At 47.0% G+C, this 20,903-nt stretch overlaps 2 protein-coding genes and 1 long non-coding RNA gene across 3 annotated transcripts in view; 2 read left to right on the top strand and 1 right to left on the bottom strand.

Moving 5' to 3' along the window:
* CPS1 (carbamoyl-phosphate synthase 1) overlaps positions 1–632 on the bottom strand; it is a 117,605-nt gene extending 116,973 nt beyond the window's left edge. The window contains exon 1 of the mRNA XM_021286651.2: positions 44–632. The gene's annotated coding sequence lies outside the window, so the exon portion shown is untranslated. The remainder of the gene's footprint in view (positions 1–43) is intronic.
* Positions 633–778: 146 nt separating this feature from the next.
* On the top strand, positions 779–19,764 carry LANCL1 (LanC like glutathione S-transferase 1). Its single transcript, XM_005501695.3, has 9 exons — positions 779–938; positions 1,257–1,374; positions 8,970–9,177; positions 13,050–13,185; positions 13,528–13,674; positions 15,642–15,824; positions 16,249–16,425; positions 16,732–16,804; positions 17,664–19,764. Exons 1-9 carry the CDS (start codon positions 855–857, stop codon positions 17,738–17,740), a joined length of 1,203 nt encoding a protein of 400 aa, XP_005501752.2. The 5' UTR covers positions 779–854; the 3' UTR covers positions 17,741–19,764.
* Positions 1,381–6,739, top strand: LOC135579874 (uncharacterized). The gene is made up of 3 exons (XR_010473732.1): positions 1,381–1,759; positions 1,879–1,969; positions 3,033–6,739. It is a non-coding gene; the product is annotated as an uncharacterized LOC135579874 (long non-coding RNA).
* Positions 19,765–20,903: the final 1,139 nt, after the last annotated feature.

Below are 20,903 nucleotides of genomic sequence, written 5' to 3'. Positions count from 1 at the left end.
GGATGAAAAGCACTGCTCAGGCTTAGGAGCTGCAGGCACTTACCCTAAATTCACAAGAAGGACATGGCTCAGCCAGCACAAGTGAGATGCAGCAGCTCAGCAGGGGACAGCGAGGAAGAGCCCTTGTCCCTCATTCATTCCTGGCCCCAACCCAAGTGAGGAGCTACTGCTCCTGAGCATGACTCAACACAAGCTCCTTGGACCAACCTTCTGCCACTACCTGCAGCAGCTGGACACCATACCCATGGGCCCTTCAGCCACAGGGGTGACTGCATGGTGCCCATCTCACAGGACCTCAAAATCCTGCAAGAGGCCCCAAACCTCCAAGGGCCTGTACAGCCCACAGGACCAGCCAAACCAAACCATGCAGGGCTCCTAAACCCCACAGGTCCAGCCACATAGGACCCCTAAACCCCACAGTGTCCCCAGACCAAACAAAGCAAGGGACTCTAAGCCACACAGAGCCAGCCGCGTGGGGCCCTTAAACCCACAGTGCCAGCTGCAAGGGGCCCCAGACCCCACAGGGCTCCCTAAACTACACAGAACCAACTACAACGGGCCCCTACAGTGTTCCCTAAATGCAATAGGGCCAGCTGCAATGGACCCCTAAGCCCCACCGAGCCTGCTGCAATGGACCCCTGAACCCTACAGGGCTCCCGTAGGGCCAGCCGGAAAAAGCCTCTAAACCCCACGGAGCCTGCAAGCATCACGGAGCCAGTACCAGTAGCCACTACCCCCACGCCGCGGCCCGACTGTTGCCCGGCACCCGCTCCCTTCCGGGGCGGGGCGGGGCGGGACGGGACGGGACGGGGGCGGGTCGCAGCGGAGCGAAGCGAAGCGGAGACGCCAGCACCATGATGGCGGAGCGGGCGCTTCGTAACCCCTATGCGGACTATGACAAGTCGTTGGCCACCAACTACTTCGACGGCGCCGGGAGGGTGAGTGGGGTCGGGCGGGGCGGCACTGGCCCTACCCGGTTACGGCCCACGCCGGGGCGGCCGCTGTGCTGCAGCGGCCCGGGAAGGAAAGGGCCCGCTACCGGTCCCGGCCGCCGAGCCAAGCAGCCAGGAGCCAGCCTGGTGCTGCGGTACCCAAGCGTTTATAGCAGACACCTGTCGGGTTAAAAACCACCCGGTTCCCTAGGTTGTGCGCTCTCTGGTCTTAGCAAGACCCCATCTGTCAGCCGCTGTTTCCTTCACGTTTCGTGGTGGTGGGGTTTTGTTTGTTTTTTTTATTTTTTATTTTTTATTCCACAGCTGACCCCTGAGTTCACGCAGCGGCTGAATAACAAGATCAGGGAGCTGCTCCAGCAGATGGAGGGGGGCCTCAGGTCGGCTGACCCAAAGGACTGCACGGCATACACTGGCTGGGCAGGTAGGGTGGCCGGTCCGAAGGGACAGAGCGGTCTCCTAGGTCAGGCCAAGGCAGACCCCGGCGTTCTTGGCTGTTTGAACAACCATAGCAGACCCATGTTGGGAGTGGTGCTTCTCATGTGTGCTTTAATCCACTAAAATAAGGGGATTTCTTGGGACTCCGCATTTTCAGAGCAGGTTTCAAGCTTCAGAGGGAAGACCATGGCATTGAAGGGCAGGATTTGGGCTTCTATTGGCTAATAGTGCCAAACTTACGCAAAAAAAAAAAAGCCAGCACCTGCTTGAGAGCAAACATGGGAACCATCGAAGAGCCTAGCTCCAAATCTGGCCATGGTGGGGATGGTGACAAGTAAACCACTGCTCCATAAAGCAGGCAGATGCACATGGTAGGTCATTTACTTGCAAGGAGTCCTTGTATGTGGCAGCAGTGAGCCTATGGCCTGAGGTAACATCTGTCTTTTCTGATTGGGCTGAATTTTGTCTTTTGACATTGTCTGATTGGCAGGTTGCTCCATCCTGTTCCTCAGGTAGTACCCCTCCACTTAGCCAGGGCTAGTTCTGCTCCAGTACCTGCTGGAAGGAGCAGAAATGCAAATGTAAGTATAAGGAAGTATGAGAGCCTTCCTCACACTAACTCTTGTGTGCAAAGCTGCCAGGAGCTTGTCTTTCTCCTGTTGTGCGTTTTCAGCCTGGTTTTCCTTCCTTGGGAACGTGCCCTGCCTTCCTCTCCCTGTTCCTACCCACTGGAGCTGGGGAGGACGCACCTTTCTCTGCCGCCTCATCCTTGGCTACTGCGGTGTGCTTTGTCAGCTCTCCTGCCTCCTGCGCTGTGCCAGGCTCTAGGGAGAAACCCTGGGCTACTTGCAGTTATCTCACGTATCTCACGCTTGCTGCAAGAGTTTTTTCTGCTGCTTTTTTTTTTTTTTTTTAATACACTGCAATCCTGAATGGCAACTTTATACATTATAATCGGGGTGTGTCTGGCTTGTGCTTGGATGCTATGGAAATGATGCCAACAGTTTGCTTAGGAGAGTGGTGTTTATTGTGTTGGTGCGAAACTAATGCTGCAGCTTGATGACAGCAGTGCCAGAAATGCCTGCTTAAAAATTTTTGTAAGGTAGACAGGCACTGAGAACACCCTAGAGCAGTTCATAAGAAATGCTGTGATGCCAGTATTAAATTCCAGCGTGGGAGAATATTGATTTCATCAGCTGCAGCTTGGCAGTACTCTGCTGCCTGTGAATTTATGCATTTTTGTTCAGTGCTGGCTGATTTCACCTGTGAGACAGGTTCAGTTTTCCAGTGTGGGTGACCCTGCTCTGGGGTCCCCTCAGATGAAGAGCACTTCATACATAAAGATGGGCTTCAGTCATGAGGGTGCTACTTGGCACGATGGTAGAGTCTACCTCTGGCCAGAATAATTCAGGAGATAAAGCCAGAGGACAATTAGCTGATGTTAGGAATACTCTGAAAGTCTGTCGGGAGCAGGTAAACACCTTTCCCTGGAGACTGTGTTCCCTTTCTTCGGGTGGCCTTAAGAGGTTTCATGTTGGAAAGTGGCTGCGGTTGTGAAACAGTGGGTGAGAGCTCTGGCAGGATTTCAGCTCACTTTTATTTGGAAGGGAGTTTCTCAAGAGGGATTCTTCTCTTTCATCCCAGGGATCATTCCTCATTGGGTGCACAACCTTCTTGCGTTGGCTAATGGGATTAGAAGAAACCCATGGACATATTTCCTGCAGGTCACAGCCAGCGAAGTGAAGTTTGCAGATATTACGCTGCCTCTCTGTCACCCTCCCTTCTTTTCTAATCCTAGCTATAATAATTTATTCAGTGCTGGTTTCCAGAGACAAAATTAATTGGGCCAAGAAAGCAGCTTTTTTCCTCTAATTGCTTGTGTAGAAAAGGCTTGTTGAGTATCTTCTCATGTAAATCATTGCCCAGCAGTCTGAAATCAACCCGCACTCTTGTGGCCACTAATAAGAGAGATTTGAAATGTGGCTTTCTTAGCACAAACCCTGCGTGAAATGTAACATACTTGAGTGTGTTACATTACACTCAGTAATACACAGCATATGCTGGCATTTTACTTGAGTGCCTGCTTCTTTCCCAACACACTTGACAGAGCCCTGGTCCCCTGGCCTGCATTTGTGCCAGGGAAGCCACAGCTTCTTGGCACCTGAGGTTGGAGCAGAGGGAGGGAAGGATTTATATTTTCAGCTCAGAGGCAGTGAAAACACGCTTTGGATCCAGATTATCCAGCGTACGGAAGAATGCCTTCAAAACTCATTTGAATTGTCTTGTTACAGTTTAATTCAGTTCCTCGTAGAGTTCAGGGCCCTGTAGGCAACACCTGGTATGTGCTTGGGTACGGACCAGACTCAGCTGTTGTGTTCTGTTTTGTCTTTTAATCAGTTTAGTAAGAGCTTTTTGTGGTCTTAATCACTGGTATCAAAGCGTTGACTGAGGGAAGGTAAACTGCCGTAAGCTAATTCTGAATCGAAGCAGTTCAAATCCTGGCAGAAGTACAACTGCCTCATCCATTTTCAAACAGATTGGCACGAGGATGTCAAAGAGTACATACGTGTGCATTGGTATTTCTCATAGTGCAAGAGGCTTTGCTCCAAAGACTCCAAAGTGCTTCCATGTGAGCATTCCCTTCTCCAGCAACATCATAGTTGTGGCTTTCAGAGCTCAGGGGCCTCCGAAACAGAGTGGTGAATCCAGCTGGCCTGCCCCAGCCACAGCTTTTGGCTGGCCCGTTGGCGAGTGGAGATGAGGAGCATGGCTGAGTTGCCTTTTGAAAGGACTCTTCAAAAGACACGCCAGATGAAAGAAGAGCCATTTAAGAATGGGTGGAAATTCTGACCGTACCGGTTCAGAAAAGCTGCTGCAAAAACACCTTTCATTCACGTTAGTGCAGTATCTTAGTTTTAACTTCAGAACACGAGAACTTGCATCTCCTTAAGAGAGTTCTGTTCAGAAAAGCAGAAATCCTCAGATAATCGCTAAGGAATAAGAGGCAGTGAGGCTGCATTTGATGCGAAAGAACAGAGTGCCTTGTGTCACCCACATAAACCACATTGCTGCTAAGTGCTCGGTGGGTAGTTTTTGCAAAGTCTGCATTCTTGGAGATAGTATTTGACTGGACAAGGCTCCGACCAATGGAAAATGGCCAGGCCCGAAGAGTTGTGGTGAACTGAGCCAAATCCAGTTGGCAGAGGGTCACAAGTGGTGTTCCCCGGGGCTCAGTATTTGGGCCAGTTATGTTTAAACTCTTTATCAACGATCTGGACGAGGGGATTGAGTGCACCCTTAGTAAATTTGCAGATGACACCAAATTGGGTAGGAGTGTTGATCTGCTGGAGGGTAGGATGGCCATACAGAGGGATCTGGACCGGCTGGATCGTTGGGCTGAGACCAATTGTATGAGGTTTAACAAGGCCAAGTGCTGGGTCCTGCACTTGGGTCACAACGACCCCAGGCAGCGCTACAGGCTCGGGGAAGAATAGCTGGAGAGCTGCCTGGCAGAGAAGGATCTGGGGGTGTGGATTGACAGCTGGCTGAACATGAGCCAGCAGCGTGCCCAGGTGGCCAAAAAGGCCAACAGCATCCTGGCTTGTATCAGGAATAATGTGGCCAGCAGGACTAGAGAAGTGATTGTGGCACTGTACTTGGTGCTAGTGAGGCTACACCTTGAATCCTGTGTTCAGTTTTGGGCCCCTTGTCATAAGGAGGACATTTAAATACTGGAGAGAATGCAGAGCAGGCAACGAAGCTGGTTCAGGGGTCTGGAGCACAAGTCTGATGGGAGTGGCTGAGGGAACTGGGGGGTTCAGCCTGGAGAACAGGAGGCTGAGGGGAGACCTTATCACTGTCTACAACTACCGAAAAGGAGGTTGTAGCATGGAGGGTGTTGGTCTCTTTTCCCAAGTAGCAAGTGATAGGACAAGAGGAAATGGCCTCAAGTTGCACCATGGGAGGTTTAGATTGGATACTAGGAAAAAATTCTTCATGGAAAGGGTTGTGAACCATTGGAACAGGCTGCCCAGGGCAGTGGTGGAGTCGCCATCACTGGAGGTGTTTAAAAGGCATTTAGACAAGGTTCTTGGGAACATAGGTTAGTGCTAGAGTTAGGTATGGTTATGGTTGGAGTTGATGATCCTGAGGGTCTCTTCCAACCAAAATGATTCTATTCTATGAAATTTGAGGTTGACCTCACTTTCAGAGGGTTGGATCAAATCACCTCTGTGGATCTCTTCTAACCTAACCTATTGCAGGATTCTATGATTAGGTAATAGATAGTTTTGGGCTGGGCTGTTTTTTTTTTGTTTGGGTTTTTTTTTGGGGGGAGGGAAGGAAGAGAAGCTGCTTTTGTAAAAAGTTTTACAGAAACAGCTTTGTTACCCAGGTTTTAGGGCTGGAGAAGCTGAGGCATCCTAAGAAGTGCCCCGTGTACCACAATGCACTAGGAAGGAAAGCTGCAAGCGGTAGTAAAACACACCTGTGGCTCCGCAGACAGTTCTGAAATGGGGTGATACATCCCTCTGGAGATGTCTTACTATCCCATTCAGCATGGCTTTGGCACGTATTTATGAGCACAAGATAACATCCCATGCATCTGCACCAGAAAAAATGCTTATTATCCTTTGAGCTGGGCTATAAAGCTATGCCACCCCCTCCATAACTTTGTCCCCAGGCCTGACGCATTAAAATGACATCAGGTTTCTCACTAGAAACAATCAGGCTTCATCACTGTGTGCAGAGATACATTTCCACTTCTTCCCTCTGTGTTTGACATCCTGCTTAGAGGGTGCTGACTTACTTCCCTGGATAACACAAGATCTCTGAGCTCTTTATTACTGTAGATGGCAGTTTTGGAACTGGTCCTAGCTAGGTCAAGAAACCTCCTTTTGTGGCAACCTACTGTCCTTTGTGAAGCTTTGTCTCACTACTGCTCTTCTCCCACCAGTGGAACTGTTTGCAATGGTAGTGCAATCCAACATCCAGAACAAGTCTAAACTTGCAGGGAAGTTGAGGCACAGCTTTACTTCTCTTTGGTCAGCAGAATGGTTATATGGATGAGAGATTCCTTCAGCCTACTGCAGTGCTTTAGCTATCAATCAAGAACTTTTCTGGTATCTCTAGCGATGTCCGCTCTGTTGAAAGCAATGGTTGCTAAAGTCGGCCATTGGCACAAACCATTCCACTTCTACTATGTAAATTTAAGTCTCCTCCTCTGTCCCCCCCAGTCTCTAATGTAAAGCACCCCTCTGCATGTACAATACTGGTCATACAGGACAGCAAGAGGAGACAAATGTTGTTTACTGTCCTACTGATGATGTTAAATAAAGAGGCTTTGTGAGAGACATGCAGAAGTGATTTTTGCCTCCTGATTCCCTGCAGTGAGCAACCATTCCAGGCATTAACACTCCAGTGTTCTGGTTTCCTGCACACCAGAGAGGGCACTGCCTCTGAAATGTGCTGTCAACACCTTGGCACACAGGTGACTGCAGTTTATGTCCCTCTATGTACATCTGTAAACATTTGTGCGTGGGCCTGCCCTCCTCTGCTGGCCTTCCATACATGTGGGCTCACAGACAGCGACAGAGCAAGCCACGGGCTGAAAGCTGCACTGCACTGTGCCCTTCTCATCAGCTCAGCAGTATGAATTCCTTGAGGAATTAATTGAGAAAATCAGCTTTACGTTCAGTTTGTAAGGCCTTTGAGTCTAAAAAATAAAAGAAAAATAAAGAAAAATGAATGATTTGGGGAAGCAACTCATCCCTTCCATCTTTTAGTATAGATCAGTGGGTTTTTTGGAGACTTTTCCAAAGGTGCTTGGGCCAGGGAGGAAAGGGTGCAAGAAATGTTTTAAAAGAGAGGCAAAGAAGTCAGAGAAAAACAATGCTGAAATATTTACTTTCTAAGAATTCAGTCCTAGTAGTGGTCTTAGCGTGGTAGTTATGTAGATAATTAGGGTGGTATGATGGCAGTGGGAATAGAAGCTACTTACAAAGCAAAAAGTTGTATATTAAAGCAGATAAGTCAAGAGTGCAAGTTGTGCTCAGACAGCTATCAGGCCTATTAAATTCTAGAAGCTGTGCTAGGTGTTAAATAAGTCAAGGAGAGTCACTTGACATTTGCTAGCTGAAAGAGGAAGGTTCCCCTTTAAAGAAGAGCTTCATATCCACATCCTTATAGACTTGAGTGATGGCACCGTACATCTGAGCTCTCTGGAAATACTGAACTGCTTAGAGAGAGGACAAGGTTATTAGCTTCAGCAGGAAATGGAAATTTGCCCTTAATATATGTGTGGAATTGAACTGCCTGTAGCATGAAGCTTTGGAGATTACCCATGCAAAATGAGAAAACGATCTAAATTTATATTTGTCCTCAGTACCATGGAAAGTAATTTTGCAGCATGCTTGTCCTTCCTTACCTTACCACATCGACGTCTGTAGAGATTGGCTCTATTAATTTAGGTTTAAACACAGGAGTTGAGTCTTTTTCAAAATGGTTACTGGTAAGGGGAGAAATAGGCTTTTCTCAAAGTGGTGTAGGCCAGTAGCTTTCTTCGGTGTATGTTTGAGGATGCCTTCCAGATCAGAAGGGTGGTTCAAATGTGGCAGACCTTCCAGACACAGACTTATTGAGGACTCCTCGGTTACCTACTGAAAGCTTCAAGAGCTGGATGAACACAGGGCAGACAGAGGCAAAGAACAGCAATTGATGTGATTTCTCAGTAGTGCAGTTGTTTCTGTAGCTGACCAGCCCATTGAAAACCTCCTGGGAGGACCATGCAGCCTTTTCCAGCATTTCAGGCAGCTGTTTCTGTTTCAGACAAGGGCTGATTTCATGAGTGATGTGCTGCAGAGAAGGGTCAGGCAGCTCCTTTCTTTTCTAGGATGCACTAGTGCTTGCCGTAGGGTTTGGGACCTGCTCAGCAGCAGGCGATGATGTCTGCGGAGCTGTAACAACCTCTCTGGTGCTGCCGAGCGGGAGGGAGGAAAGAAAAAAAAAAGCCAAATAAGATGTCTAAGGGTGCTGCTCATTAGTGCTGGTGATGTGCCACTTTTATAAAAAAATCCGTTCCAAGCTAAGTGACCCAGCACTTTACTTCCTGGCATGGGAAAAAATAATTGAGATAGGGTAACAACTCATCACTGCTCTGCCACAAGTACTGTCTTGTCCAGAGATTACCTTTTTTTTTCCCCCTCCACTGTTCAGCAGCAGTCCCAGGTACAGTTAATAGATTTCGGTGGGTTTGTGTAGGTCTTATGTTTTACTCCTTGCTGCTAAAATTGTATGTAACTCGTGTATCCTCCAGCACCTCCTGGGTGAGACACTGCTGTTTGTCATGACCTGCAATACACTCTCGAGCAGCATCAGGTACAAGGAGGTTGAAAAGCAGGACAAAAAGCTGTGGATGCTGCAGCTATGGGTTATGTCCCTGGATGTGCCTGAGAAGCCTGTCGAGGTGCCTTATGCCCCAGATGAGGCTGAGGGCCAGGCTTTTAGATTTGTTAAAACAGCCAGGGTGCATAGCACGGAGAGCCAACTTTTCTGGTGGGTGCAACCTTTATGTTCCTTTTGCAGGCATTGCTTTGCTGTATTTGCACCTGCACGATGTGTATGGAGACCCAGCCTACCTTCAGGTGGCCCACGAGTACGTGAAGAAGAGCCTGAGCTGTCTGACAAAACGATCCATCACATTCTTGTGCGGAGATGCGGGGCCCCTGGCAGTGGCTGCTGTCGTCTACCACAAACTGCAGAACCAGAAACAATCGAAGGACTGCATCACTCGGTAAAACGCTTGGTTGTGTCTTTGAACTAAGGTTCCTCTTGCTTGTGGTGCTGGTCTGGGCTTGTACCAGGCACTCTCTGACAAGCCTGAATACGTTTTGTTGCAGTCTTACGTGAGAGAGAATCCAGTAACTTAGCAAGGCAGCACAAACTTGTTCTGCCCTGGGGAATGAGCTAGCTTTGGGACAAACACGCTTGCCTGATAGCCTGCCAGCTGGTGTTGCCAACTTAACAATGATTCCAATAAACACAGGAAGAAAAAAAATGCCAAAATTAAAAAAAAAGGAAGGCAGGTTTTGGTATTTTTTCAGAACCCTTAAACTTAGTTTTACAGCCATTTTGATGAAAAAGATAAATGTGGCAGGCTAATTAGATTTTGTCATTTGCTTACACTTGCTATTTGTTAGTTGACTTTGACTTAAACCTAAGATTGACAGCATCCCTTTCAACTGCTGAATGCAGCTGGTTATGATTCATATATTTCTATTTCCTGCCTATCCTCAACTGTTTTCAAATGTATTTTTGTTGAGTACTTAAGAAAAGGACAAACAAGCAGTCCTGCAGTCAGATCAGCATGTGGCAGAGGAAGAAAGAAAGTCAAGGAGATGCAGTTGTGAGCTTTTCTTGCTTAAGGGAGATCAGTTTTGAGGAGGTGAGAAATGGCCCTGTAAAGAGTTTCCATTTACACGTGGTCAGCACAAAACCGAGATGAAACCCCTGACGCTTCAGAACAGCATTGAGTGCCCTTAAACAGCCACAGGCAAGTGATGCAAAATATCCATTAAAAAAGCCATGGGTGGGAATCAGAGGTGCCTGTGTGGTTTGGACACCAAGTTCCCCCTGCCTTAACTAAGAATAGCTTCTTTTTTATGTGGATGCAGTCAGTCTGAGGACAGATCTCTGTTCTTTATTTTTGAAATAATCTGTGGTTTAGGTTTTGCTTAATAATGTGTCAAAATGGTGAATCTCACTGTGATTAATATATTTGCTAACAAAAAGAGAACTAATCTGTCAAACAGTACTGGCCAGGTGTAGTCAATACATAAGCCCCTAATTGTGAAAAATCCCTAATTCATGTTTCCTTTGTGTAGCTCTACCTTCCCCAGATCCCTCCTGTTCTGCCTACAGTCTTGTGGCAGAATGGAAACTCGCGATTAATTCTGCACTGCCATCTAATGGTACACTAAAGGCAGAGCCTTGGAAATTGGTTTCTTCATATATCTGAGAGGAGGAAAGAAGAAAAATGTGGCTTTCTTGAAGAAACAGTTATACTGTCCTTACTCTGCCACCAGTTCCCATGCCACCTTTAAAAAGAGAGTATTTATTTGAGAAATAGCCCCTTTAATCAAAACTTTTAAGTTAGTTTTGAGTGTGCTGTTACAGAACAGTTGCTAAGTTATGCAGTGCAAGTGCATAGGAAGTGCACTTCTAGTACAGCTGTGGAGAAGGAGGGCTGCTCTCCCTTTTGTTCTCTGTCTTTTAAAACACCTCATCTTTACAGAGCCCAAGGAGAGAATCCATCAGCCAGGTTTTATCTGCAGTGGATGAGACAGAAGCTTGCTTTTTTTGTTAGCTCCTTGCTCTTGCCTAAACGAGTTCATGACCAACAAACGTGCTTTTTTGCTCTGGTGAGACTATACTTCCAGGATAGCCCGTTTTCCAAGAGGCTGTGAAAATCTGAGCCGTGTTCCAGGAGTCTTCTTGTCCCTGCCATCTCCCACCAATTCAGAAGTTCAAAGGTTTGCTTTTAGAGCCAGTGGCGTACAAACATCCCATCTTGCTCTAAAGCTGCCTTGCTCTCCCTCCGCCCAGAAACTACTGATTTTTGACAGTTGAGGTAAGAGGTGATATGTGGGCAGGAGTGGCTCTTCCCTTTCAGAGACCTTGATTTATCCCCTCGTACTTGAGAAATGCATTCTGCGTGCAATCAGTCCAGCAGCATCGCAGGCATCTCCTGCTGCCATGCCATGCAGCTCTGCCACACAGCTCTAACACTACAGAAACTGCTGGCAGGCTTCCTCCCCTCATTATCTGGACTGGAAAAGCAGCTAGAGGCAGAAGCAATAATGTGTAAGGAGCAGGAATAATAGCTCCAGCTGCTCCAGATTTTCCCATGAAAAAAAGATTTCACATCCAGACCTCAGAAAATCCGTGCTGTGGGTATTACTGTTTATACACCTATCCATTCCTCTATGGCACCTGACAGTTCCCTGGCATTTTGGAGCAAAACAGCACCACCAGCACCACCAGCCAGCATCCCTTGTGGCCAGCGCTGCTGGGCAGAGCCCCTCTGTCAAAACACTCTTTTCCTTCCTGGAAAAACCCTCCTCTTCATCTGCCTTCCTTGGACAGGGGACATGAGGCAGCAGGGCTTTCCTTTCAGCCCAGGCAGCTGAGAGAGGGACCCCTGCTTGCTCCTACTCTTAGATGCAAAGTCTGTCTCTTGGGTTTAATCTGCAAAAAATCTGCCCTGTGGAGCAACGCACATCTCAAGTGGTACGTGAGGAGACAGGACCTTGAGACACTGCGCTCTCCTTTCTCCTTCAATATCCCTGCTCTCTTTGAGTCCAGTGCCAAGGGAAAGTTTCCTGCTGTGGGCAGTCACAGCCCAGCATCCTCTCTCTGCTTTGAGGGCACTCTGGACATTTGGTTGCTTCTTGTCTTTGCAACACATTGCTGTGCCCAGGAGCAAAGGCTGCCAAGGCACCTTTTCTGTTCCTCTCGCTGCTGTGACAGGGAAGCCCTGCACACACAGTTCTCCTGCCTGGTTCCTCAGCCTTCTCCTTGTTGCAGCCACAGCAGGAAACAGCTGACGGAACAGCTGTGAAGCCACTTATGCTGGTATTTTAAAAGTGATGGCATTTTTCTCACTGTTGTCTCAGGGGTGAATGGAAAAATGAAGCCAAAACCAGTCACATCCCCGCCTCGTGCTCTGACAGGGAAAGACATCCAGCCTTGTTGGAAGTGTGATGAGAGGCAAAACAAAGGAAAAATTGCATCAAGAGTGAACTGGGCTACAAATCACCAGTGTGAAGAGCTGTCAGTCTCTGTTAGCATTACAGGAATATCACCAATCTTGCATTGTGATAATAGAAAAATGGCAGTTGTGGGCTAAAGCCTGGTGCCAGCCAAACTGTCCGTAGTGTGGGGTTGCACCACAGTTAGCCCCACAGCACTTAGGCTCTGCTGAGCTGTCCTCACTACTGCTCAGCTCTCCCTGGAGAAGATTTCTTACATGTGCTGCAGAGGCTTGATGTTAAACAACATTTCCAGCTGCTTCATGCCACCTCTTACCTAGATTTTTAGCTCATGGAGGCACCTCTTTCTTCACTGACAGCATAGCCCTGGCCACTAGCAGGCATGGAAGGAGAAGGGCTTTTCTGTTAGGACTTCTGAGAATAAAGGGTGAGATTTTTCTACATAACAGTTTGACTTCCTAGCATTCCTTGTGCAGCCAAATTAAACAGATACCACTTAAGCTTGAAAATAGTCATTTTTGGCAGAGGGTCTGCCTTGCCAACAGCATCACAGAGAGGCAACAGTGTGTAGGCTTTCCTGAGCAGTCAGCAGTTTCCTATAGCCCAGATTTCCCCACAAGTAGCTTTCCCAAGCTGGTGCTCTAAAAAACAGGCACACAGTATGACTGCATTGTAAAGAGCTGAGCAGACTAAAGCAATAACCCAAACAAAAAGAAGGAAAGAGCAATTCTGCTCCCTGCATAGCTGGAAGGCTGAGACCCAGAGACTGGCCTGACATCTCCCAGGGCACAGACATCATGAAGGAACAAACCATGTTTTTGAACTCCAGTCTCACTGCTTGTTTACGTGGGTTTGAGTGTCACCTAATCTCTCCCATATGAATTTTTCTTGGTAGTTTGCTCCATCTACACAAGCTTGACTCACGAGTGCCAGATGAACTGCTGTACGGGCGCATGGGCTATCTCTATGCACTGCTATTTGTGAACAAGCACTTGGGAAAGGAAAAGATCCCTCAAAGTCTCATTCAACAGGTACTGTGGCTTCTGCTGATTTCTTTAGCTGTCTCTTCCCATGCAGCTTATCCTCAGGCAGGTAAAAATCAGTGCTAGATGTAAAGAACTCTGGCAACAATGGAGAAATCACATCACAGTATCCCTGCTGCACTTCTTCCAAAGGGACAGAGCACCACAAACTCCCCCACCATCCATACAAAACTGTCGGCAGTGCTGACCTGGTGTACATTTCACTCCCTCACCCATAGTCTTCCCTCTGCTTGAACAGAAAAATAACTCTTTTGTTCTGTACCAGGATGCTCACTGTTCTGTATCCGAGACAGCAGCATTTCCCTCACCTGCATCTGTTCCCATCCACAGGTCTGTGAAGCCGTTGTAGCCTCAGGAGAGAGCTTGGCCAAAAGGAGGAACTTTACAGAAAAGAGCCCGCTGATGTACGAGTGGTACCAGGAGTACTACGTAGGGGCAGCCCATGGTTTGGCTGGGATTTACTACTATCTCATGCAGGTAAGAGGCGCTGGAGGGGAGGAGCCTTTAGCAGCTGTTCTCACATTTCTTTCAACAAGGAGGAGCATTTAAATTGGCTTGTGGTGATGTCAAACTGGGCAAGAACCCTTGTCTGATAGACTTACTCCTGGGTTTGATCACACATCCTTACTTCTATAGGTTTTTTCTAAATCTGTGAGATTGTATTTCCCACTTCTGTGGCAATCAGTTGGGAAATGTGGTCTGCATTAGACCAGCAGTTCCACATAATGAAGCCCTGTAGGTCAGCTGGATCTGAGCTTCCCCCTCTTGTGTTAATAACCTATAAAGTATTCTCATTTGTTGTTATCTCTGGGCTTCCTACATTTTTTTAGCTAGACACTCAGAGCAATGTTGGGTCATTACCAAATGAGGATCTCTGTAAGAAAAACGTGGTGGAAGGGATTGTGTTCATAGTGGGAAATCTTTGTTTCCAAATCAGGGCTTACATCTAAATGTTAAAGAAATGGGACCTTTGATAAAGCAGCTGAATTCTATAGTGCCTGAAGTAGGGAGGGCAAGATGAGAGATGGGGAGCTGCAGCGCTCCTTTGATTTGGTGCTTTCTCACAATTTTGCACAACTCCCTAGAGCTCTGGGAATCTTTGCTTCCCCAGCTCTGAAATAAGGGTGATAATTCCCCTATGTGGGTTACTTTGTAAATAAATTTATAGTGATTAAGGCAACAGTAACAACAGTAAATAATATTACATTTTCAAAGCACTAAGGGCACCTGCCGAACAACACAAATTATTTTAACAAATCAAAATTCATAGAAATAGGTGATAACTTTATTAGACCTGACTCTCAAGGATGTGTAAAAAAAGCCTCCAGGATTAAAGTATTTGAGCTTTCCTTCAGCAGTCTTGAAGTTCAAGCCCATATACAGGACAAGCAGAATTCCTGTGAATATAACCCTCTCATGTGGCTCAGAGAGGAAGGGATGGTTGATGTTCTTTAAGCAGGAGATTTGGCAAGAGAAGGATGTGATTATTGCCCAGGAGTGCAGAACAGCTAGTTGGGAGCAGGGAGATAGCAGTGTGCCGTGAGCCCAAATTTGCACTAAGTCCCCGAGCTTGTTCCCAAGCTGGTGTTTTCAAGAATTTTAAGTGAAGTCTCCCATAAAATACTGCATGGGCTTCATGCTTCTCTGCTGTATGAACTACGAGGAACCTGGATTAGCCAAGCATGATGCACAAAAAGCCTTGGGGGAAGTAAACAAGGGAAACATGGACAGGCGGACATTCAGCTTTTCTCTCTAATGGTTTTACAGCACAAGTATTGGTTTTTAATTTTGATGTTATCAACCTGGGAACAGTGTGATCCTTAGATTAGAGTCCTCAGTGCATTCTGCTGTGGGAAGTCAGAACTGCACAGATTTCATGTGGAGAGTGTCACTGGAAGGGGACACTGAAGCCACTCCCTTGGTTCTGTCTGAGGTCAGTGGTGAAGTCACCCCTTGCAATTACCCAGAAACATCTGTGAACATGCAGCAGCATCGCCCACCAGCGGGGCTGGCCAAACAGCTCAGAGTGGACATGCTCTAGGTGCTAGGAATCATTCCTGGTAGTAATCTTTAGTGCTGATTTCACAGAGTTTGTTTCTTTACTCCAGCTCTGGGTACCAGAAACTATTCCTACTCATCTTCAGGAAAAGCAGCAGAAAGCTTTCTTGCTTAGAGGACCTGGTGACATACTAGGGACAGCCTTTGTTTCTGGGGATACAAGGGTGTGACTGTAAATAAGTCCCTACCAAAGGGCAGAGCAGCCTGGGGCCAAGTGGACATTTGTAATGTGTGAAAGCCTGAACCAAAATGACAACTTGATTTACAAGGAGCAAGAGGGAACATGGCCACAGCTGGTTCTGATTTTGCCTTTCAGGCAGATCTTGAGCTCCTTAGGGAGAGACAGAATGGCAGTTCTCCCTAATCTAATGTTTTCTCTCTCGTAGCCTGACCTTGGAGTGAGCCAAGTAAAACTGCACAACACAGTCAAACCCAGTGTGGACTATGTCTGCCAGCTCAAGTTCCCATCTGGCAATTACCCTCCATGCATCGAGGACAGGAGAGACCTACTCGTCCACTGGTGCCATGGGGCACCAGGTGTTATCTACATGCTTGTCCAGGCCTACAAGGTACCAGAAACCTTGCAAAGATCCTTTGGGACCCCCAAACATGGAACTTCATCATGGAGAAGACTCTGTTGAGACTTCCCCTGCCTGAGAGTAGGATGGCTTGTTACAATGGCATCACCCCACAGGGACCACTAACCAAAGCAGAAATTAGTCTTGTAAAAAATTATTTCTGAGAATATGTGTCAGCTGTGAGAGTGTCCTGTTGCAGGTGACTGATGGTGACTACTAGTTGTGTGGAAAGTAACAGTCACACAGCCCCATTCATCATTTCAAAAACATCCTCCTTTAAAGTAGACAGCAAAGTCACAGCAATAACGCTTCAGTATGAGAGAAGCTATGAACCCAAGCCTCTTCACTCACACAGGGATGCTCTTTGTGTGGAGGAAATTGCCTCAACAAGAAGGACTGTTTCTTGTTTCTGCAGGTCTTTGGGGAACAGCAGTACCTAGATGATGCCCTGCAGTGTGCAGAAGTGATCTGGCAGTATGGGCTACTGAAGAAGGGCTATGGGCTGTGCCACGGGACAGCTGGCAATGCTTACGGCTTCCTAGCACTGTACAACTTCACCCAGAACATGAAGTACCTGTACAGGGCCTGCAAGGTGAGAGCCAGCTTAAGGAAGGGAGGGGAAATTACTCGCTTCTGCCCTTTACCTCACTACCTTTGTCTTTGAAACCTAATTTCTAGTGTGGCAGAGACACATCTAGATCTAGTCTAGAATAGTCTCTTCAGCAGCATAGTCACTGTCTGACAGCCTGTACAGAAGGAATATCCTGCAGAAGCCTTGCTCTGCAAGGGATAATGTGAGGATGAGGGTGGTATTGGTGGTATTTTTTTTTTTTTTTTTTTTTTTTTTTTTAAGATCTATCCTTAATAAAATTTGAATATTTTTTTGTTCTTTTCTCAGTTTGCAGAGTGGTGTCTAAGCTATGGTCAACATGGGTGCCGGACTCCAGACACACCATTCTCTCTCTTTGAAGGTAACCTCCATCCCTACACTTGTGTTTTGCTCATGGATCTGTGCTAGTCCAGCACCAAGGAAAGCCAAATACACACTCCACTGAAGTCGCTGCAGAACTCAGTGTAGAGGATGGGAAGGGAATGGTATTCACTGTTTCAACCCTTGCCCAGAAGCAGTCTTGTAGTACAGGTGAACACCTTAGCTGGAGCACCTTGTCCTCTTAGACCTCCCATACAGATTGTGCACACAGGGAATTCTTTATTGCATACAGGCCAAATTCTACCTTATGATAATTTGTAGCCTGGCGTCTCCGACAGTCTCTTTTCTGTGCATTTTTAAGTATTCAAGTCCTCCATGGGCTTTTCTAGTTCCATTCCAAAGGTGAGTGAGGAACCAACAGGGCTGCTTCTGTAGGCCATGTTGGCTCTTGTGGCATTTTGTGGCTCCTGCTAACAACTACTCCTCCAACATCTGCTGGTTCCTCAGCTAATGTGCATCTCCCCAGCTTTGCTGCAGGCCAAGGAACAAGGGCAGTTAGATCAGTGAGGACCTGAGGCAGCAATGTCTCAGGGTCCGAAGTTTGGCAAAGATTCGGATTGTTAAACCTGCAGACAGTAAAGCAGAAGGGAGGGAGCTGGAGCATGGGAAGACCCATCATGTTTTCCAAGGTGCTTTTCAACATTTGATGAACTTCAAAATGCCCACTGAAGTAACTAAGTCACTTGGGAAACCTGGGTTAGGACCCTGGAAATATTTAGGTGCTTCTAAAAATGTTTTCCTTTCTTCTGACTTCATAACTCGCTCACCCTCTGGATAACTGATAAAATAGGTGCCCAAAGGGAATCTCACTGAAGGATGTTTTGTTTTCTTACCCTCAGGAATGGCTGGAACAATTTACTTTCTTGCTGACCTGCTGGTGCCAACCAAAGCCAGGTTCCCTGCATTTGAACTCTAAATCTGAGCTTGGCAGTTTCCTGCCTGAATCCTTCTGCACTTGGAAAAGCAGTTTGAAGTTGCTTTCTCCTTCTTCCAACTCATCATTGTTCACCTAACTGAATGTAAATCCATCCTTCTGAGGGCATGCTGAGTTCTCTAATATTTCTAGCCATCTCATTGCATTGTTTCAATTTAAAAGATAGAACAGATTTGCTGGTGTCTCCTGAAAACGCAGGGCTGCAGGTAGGAGCAGGGAGAAAATGTACAGTAGTTTGTTGGCTATAGTTTTGCTATTTTCTGTGTCACATTTCCTGGGAGAAAGTTTTCTATCAAATGTAATTTCAGCTATTTTTTTGTTGTTGTGCTGACAAGTAGTTGCAGCAAATTAGTTGCCTTTGGTAAACAAAAGATGAAAAATTGAGACTATTGCCCTGTCTCTTTCTGAGCACTGAGGGAGTAAGCAGTTTAGTAGCTGGGCTGCTGCACATGAAGCAAATGTGATAGACTGGGGAGTCTTTAAATATGTTTTTTTAATGTCAGATTGCAAGTGGCACAGCTGGAACTGAAATGCCAAAGTGTTGTCCTCAATTTCTACCTATCATTAAAGGGAAAGACTATGTATAGCTCTTTTTTTTTTTGCACTTTTTCCAGTGACAGACAAATAATCCACTAGCTTTTGTGCTTATTTGCTGTCTTATGCTAAACCTTGCAAAAGTCCATTGATCATCTAATGGAAAGCTCCATTCTAAAAGTGAGCTAAGCACGCTAGCTGGTGTGGTCTCTTCTTCGCTTTCAAAGTTCATTTTGCAGTCTTTATTTAAAATTGTGTATGAATATTTTAGGTGGTAGATGGTGCCAGACCCAGAAGCAGCAGCATGGGAAAGGAAACATATTCCACTGAGTTCTGTCAGTATTTAGCCTAATAGCTGTATAGCAGTTGTTTAGATGGTTTGTTTTATAAGCTTTCCTGAACCTGGATAATTGGAGTCACTTGTTTACCTTGTTACTGCTTGTTGTAGTTTGATATGCAACTACACATCTACCCAACTGGAAGATCTGCCCTAGGCTAAATAGCTTTGGCCTGTCAAGCAGACCAGATACTCACAAGGGGTAAATCTGCTTTTCTGTCCGTAGGTGATTCTGCACTAAGTTGCAGCAATTAGGGACCTGACCCTGTGAACCACTTTCTTAGCACTGAGCGTGAGCTAAACACCGAGCGCAGAGAAAGGTACTGATGCAGCCGCACCACTTTGTGCTGTTTGAGGGCAGCTCCTCAGCCTGCACAAGGGTGAACATGGGTTTTGATCTAAATTTAAGGACACAACTGCCGAGTCCCTCAGGCCACCTAAGAGTGGGTGAGTGAGCAGCTCCAGGGCAGTGTGGGCAACCTCCAACCTGCATGCTCATGCACCAGCCATAGTGAAGCAGGACCAAACCCGGCACACTAACACAGTTAGCTCACACACGCCTGAACACAAGACAGCCAACCGTAGCAGCATAGACAGGCCCTCAAGAATCTCCTGGATGGGTTGCTCTAGCAAGGAGTAGAAACCATTCCTAGAAGGCCACCTCTTTCTTCAAACTGCAGCCTTCTGCTGCCATCACATGTTTCTGGAAGTTCATCAAAAGATAGCTTGAAGCAAAGAGGAGCTCATCTGCTTTGGGCTGGACATCACTCTCAGAAGCCTCAAGCTCAAACAGACTCAGCTGTGGTCCCCTTTCATTCTTGGGGCCTGAACACCATGAACTCCCTGGGTGACTGGAAAGGAGGAAACAGGATTTGACTAATCAGACAGTTTGGGGTGGGATCCTCTAGTACAGAGACCTGTTGTAAGTTACCTCCCAGCTTGGCTCATGTGATAGCAGGGACACTGCTCTGAGCCTGGGTTTCTCCTGGGCACTGCTTTCTATAAAGGAGATAGCTCTTGCAGCCTGGTGTCGCGGCAGCATCATATCCCAGTGTTTGTACACTGATCAGGGGATTGTCAGGGCCTGGTATACAACTTATGAGTGAAGCACTGTTTAATAAAGTGTTGAAACAAACAAGCTTTGGGTTATTTTTACTCCCCACTTTGTGACTAGGATTCACATCTGAAGAGATCAAGATACACCACAACACCTGCTCTGGTGGCTTCAGGAGGTTCATTGGATTCCCACCCACCATGAGTGTTAGGAGGATTTCACATTTTTCCCCATCTCAAACTCATTGAGGCCAGTCCTGTGCTTTTCTCTCAGCACATCCTTTGGCAGTGCTATCTCCATACAACTCTGCATTCTCCCTGCTGAGGCTTCCATTGGAGGTCGCAGTCTGGCAGGTTATTCTTAATTGCACCAAAATATGCCTGTTTGCAGCACTGACCACCAGAGGATGCAAATCATCCCAAAAAAGCACCCACCCAGTGGAAGGAGGAACAAGCTGCCTTGGGAGAGCTGTGACTGTCTAGCACCAGAGGCTTCAAGACCAAACTTACGGGGAATGGTTTGGGTAAAGCAGCACAATTATAAGTTCAGTTGAGGTCCTATACAGTCTGGTTTTCTACAATTTCCATTTCCATTAAGGTTTGGGAGAGAGTCCAGCTCTGTGAAGTCTTCTGCACTGAACATGCCTCCCCTAGAGCCCCCATCAGGTTTGGGGACATCCCAACAGGGCAAGAGCACCAAGAAAACCCAGCTGGGCACAAATATAAGGGTGCCAGGGCTCACCACTGAGATATTTTGATGTCAAGGGAAAACACAAGCCTAAGTAGGGCTGAAGTGGCTCCCGCAGATGGGCTTGCGGTGCTGTCTCCATTGGGACATGGCCTGAAGCCAACAGGGCCAGAGCAGCCTTGGGTCCCCCTGACCCTGCTGATGGGCAGTCTTAGGAGTTTTTGGGCAACCACTTGTTCCAGCCACACATGGGGACTGCTGAGCACAAAGCAGAGGCCTGGGCATCATGCAGTGGGGGGGCTTCAGGCCACTTTTTTTCAGGGTATCCTCGTGCATAGTGGGTGTGCAGTGTTGGCATCCAAACTCAATGCAGCAAGAAGCAGACAACTAAGCTCAGGGCAGCATAGACCTAACACCCAAATTCAGTATCATAGCTGGTACAGATGGATATGGCAGCATCTTTATAGCTGAACCTTTCAACTTGCCAAGCGCAGCTCATTAACCTTGGCAAAACACGTAAGCATGGATTTCCA

This window comes from Columba livia, chromosome 7 (genome assembly GCF_036013475.1).
Source record: "Columba livia isolate bColLiv1 breed racing homer chromosome 7, bColLiv1.pat.W.v2, whole genome shotgun sequence".
In the NCBI taxonomy this organism is placed as follows: Eukaryota; Metazoa; Chordata; class Aves; order Columbiformes; family Columbidae; genus Columba; species Columba livia.
This window is presented reverse-complemented; position numbering and strand designations above follow the sequence as displayed.

Bases quoted from the DNA above. Each gene is read 5' to 3' on its own strand.
- LANCL1 (XM_005501695.3), top strand. From the start codon at position 855: ATGATGGCGGAGCGGGCGCTTCGTAACCCCTATGCGGACTATGACAAG. The intron at 1,375-8,969 runs GTAGGGTGGCCG...TTCCTTTTGCAG, and splicing joins GGCATACACTGGCTGGGCAG to GCATTGCTTTGCTGTATTTG. The intron at 15,825-16,248 runs GTACCAGAAACC...TTGTTTCTGCAG, and splicing joins TGCTTGTCCAGGCCTACAAG to GTCTTTGGGGAACAGCAGTA.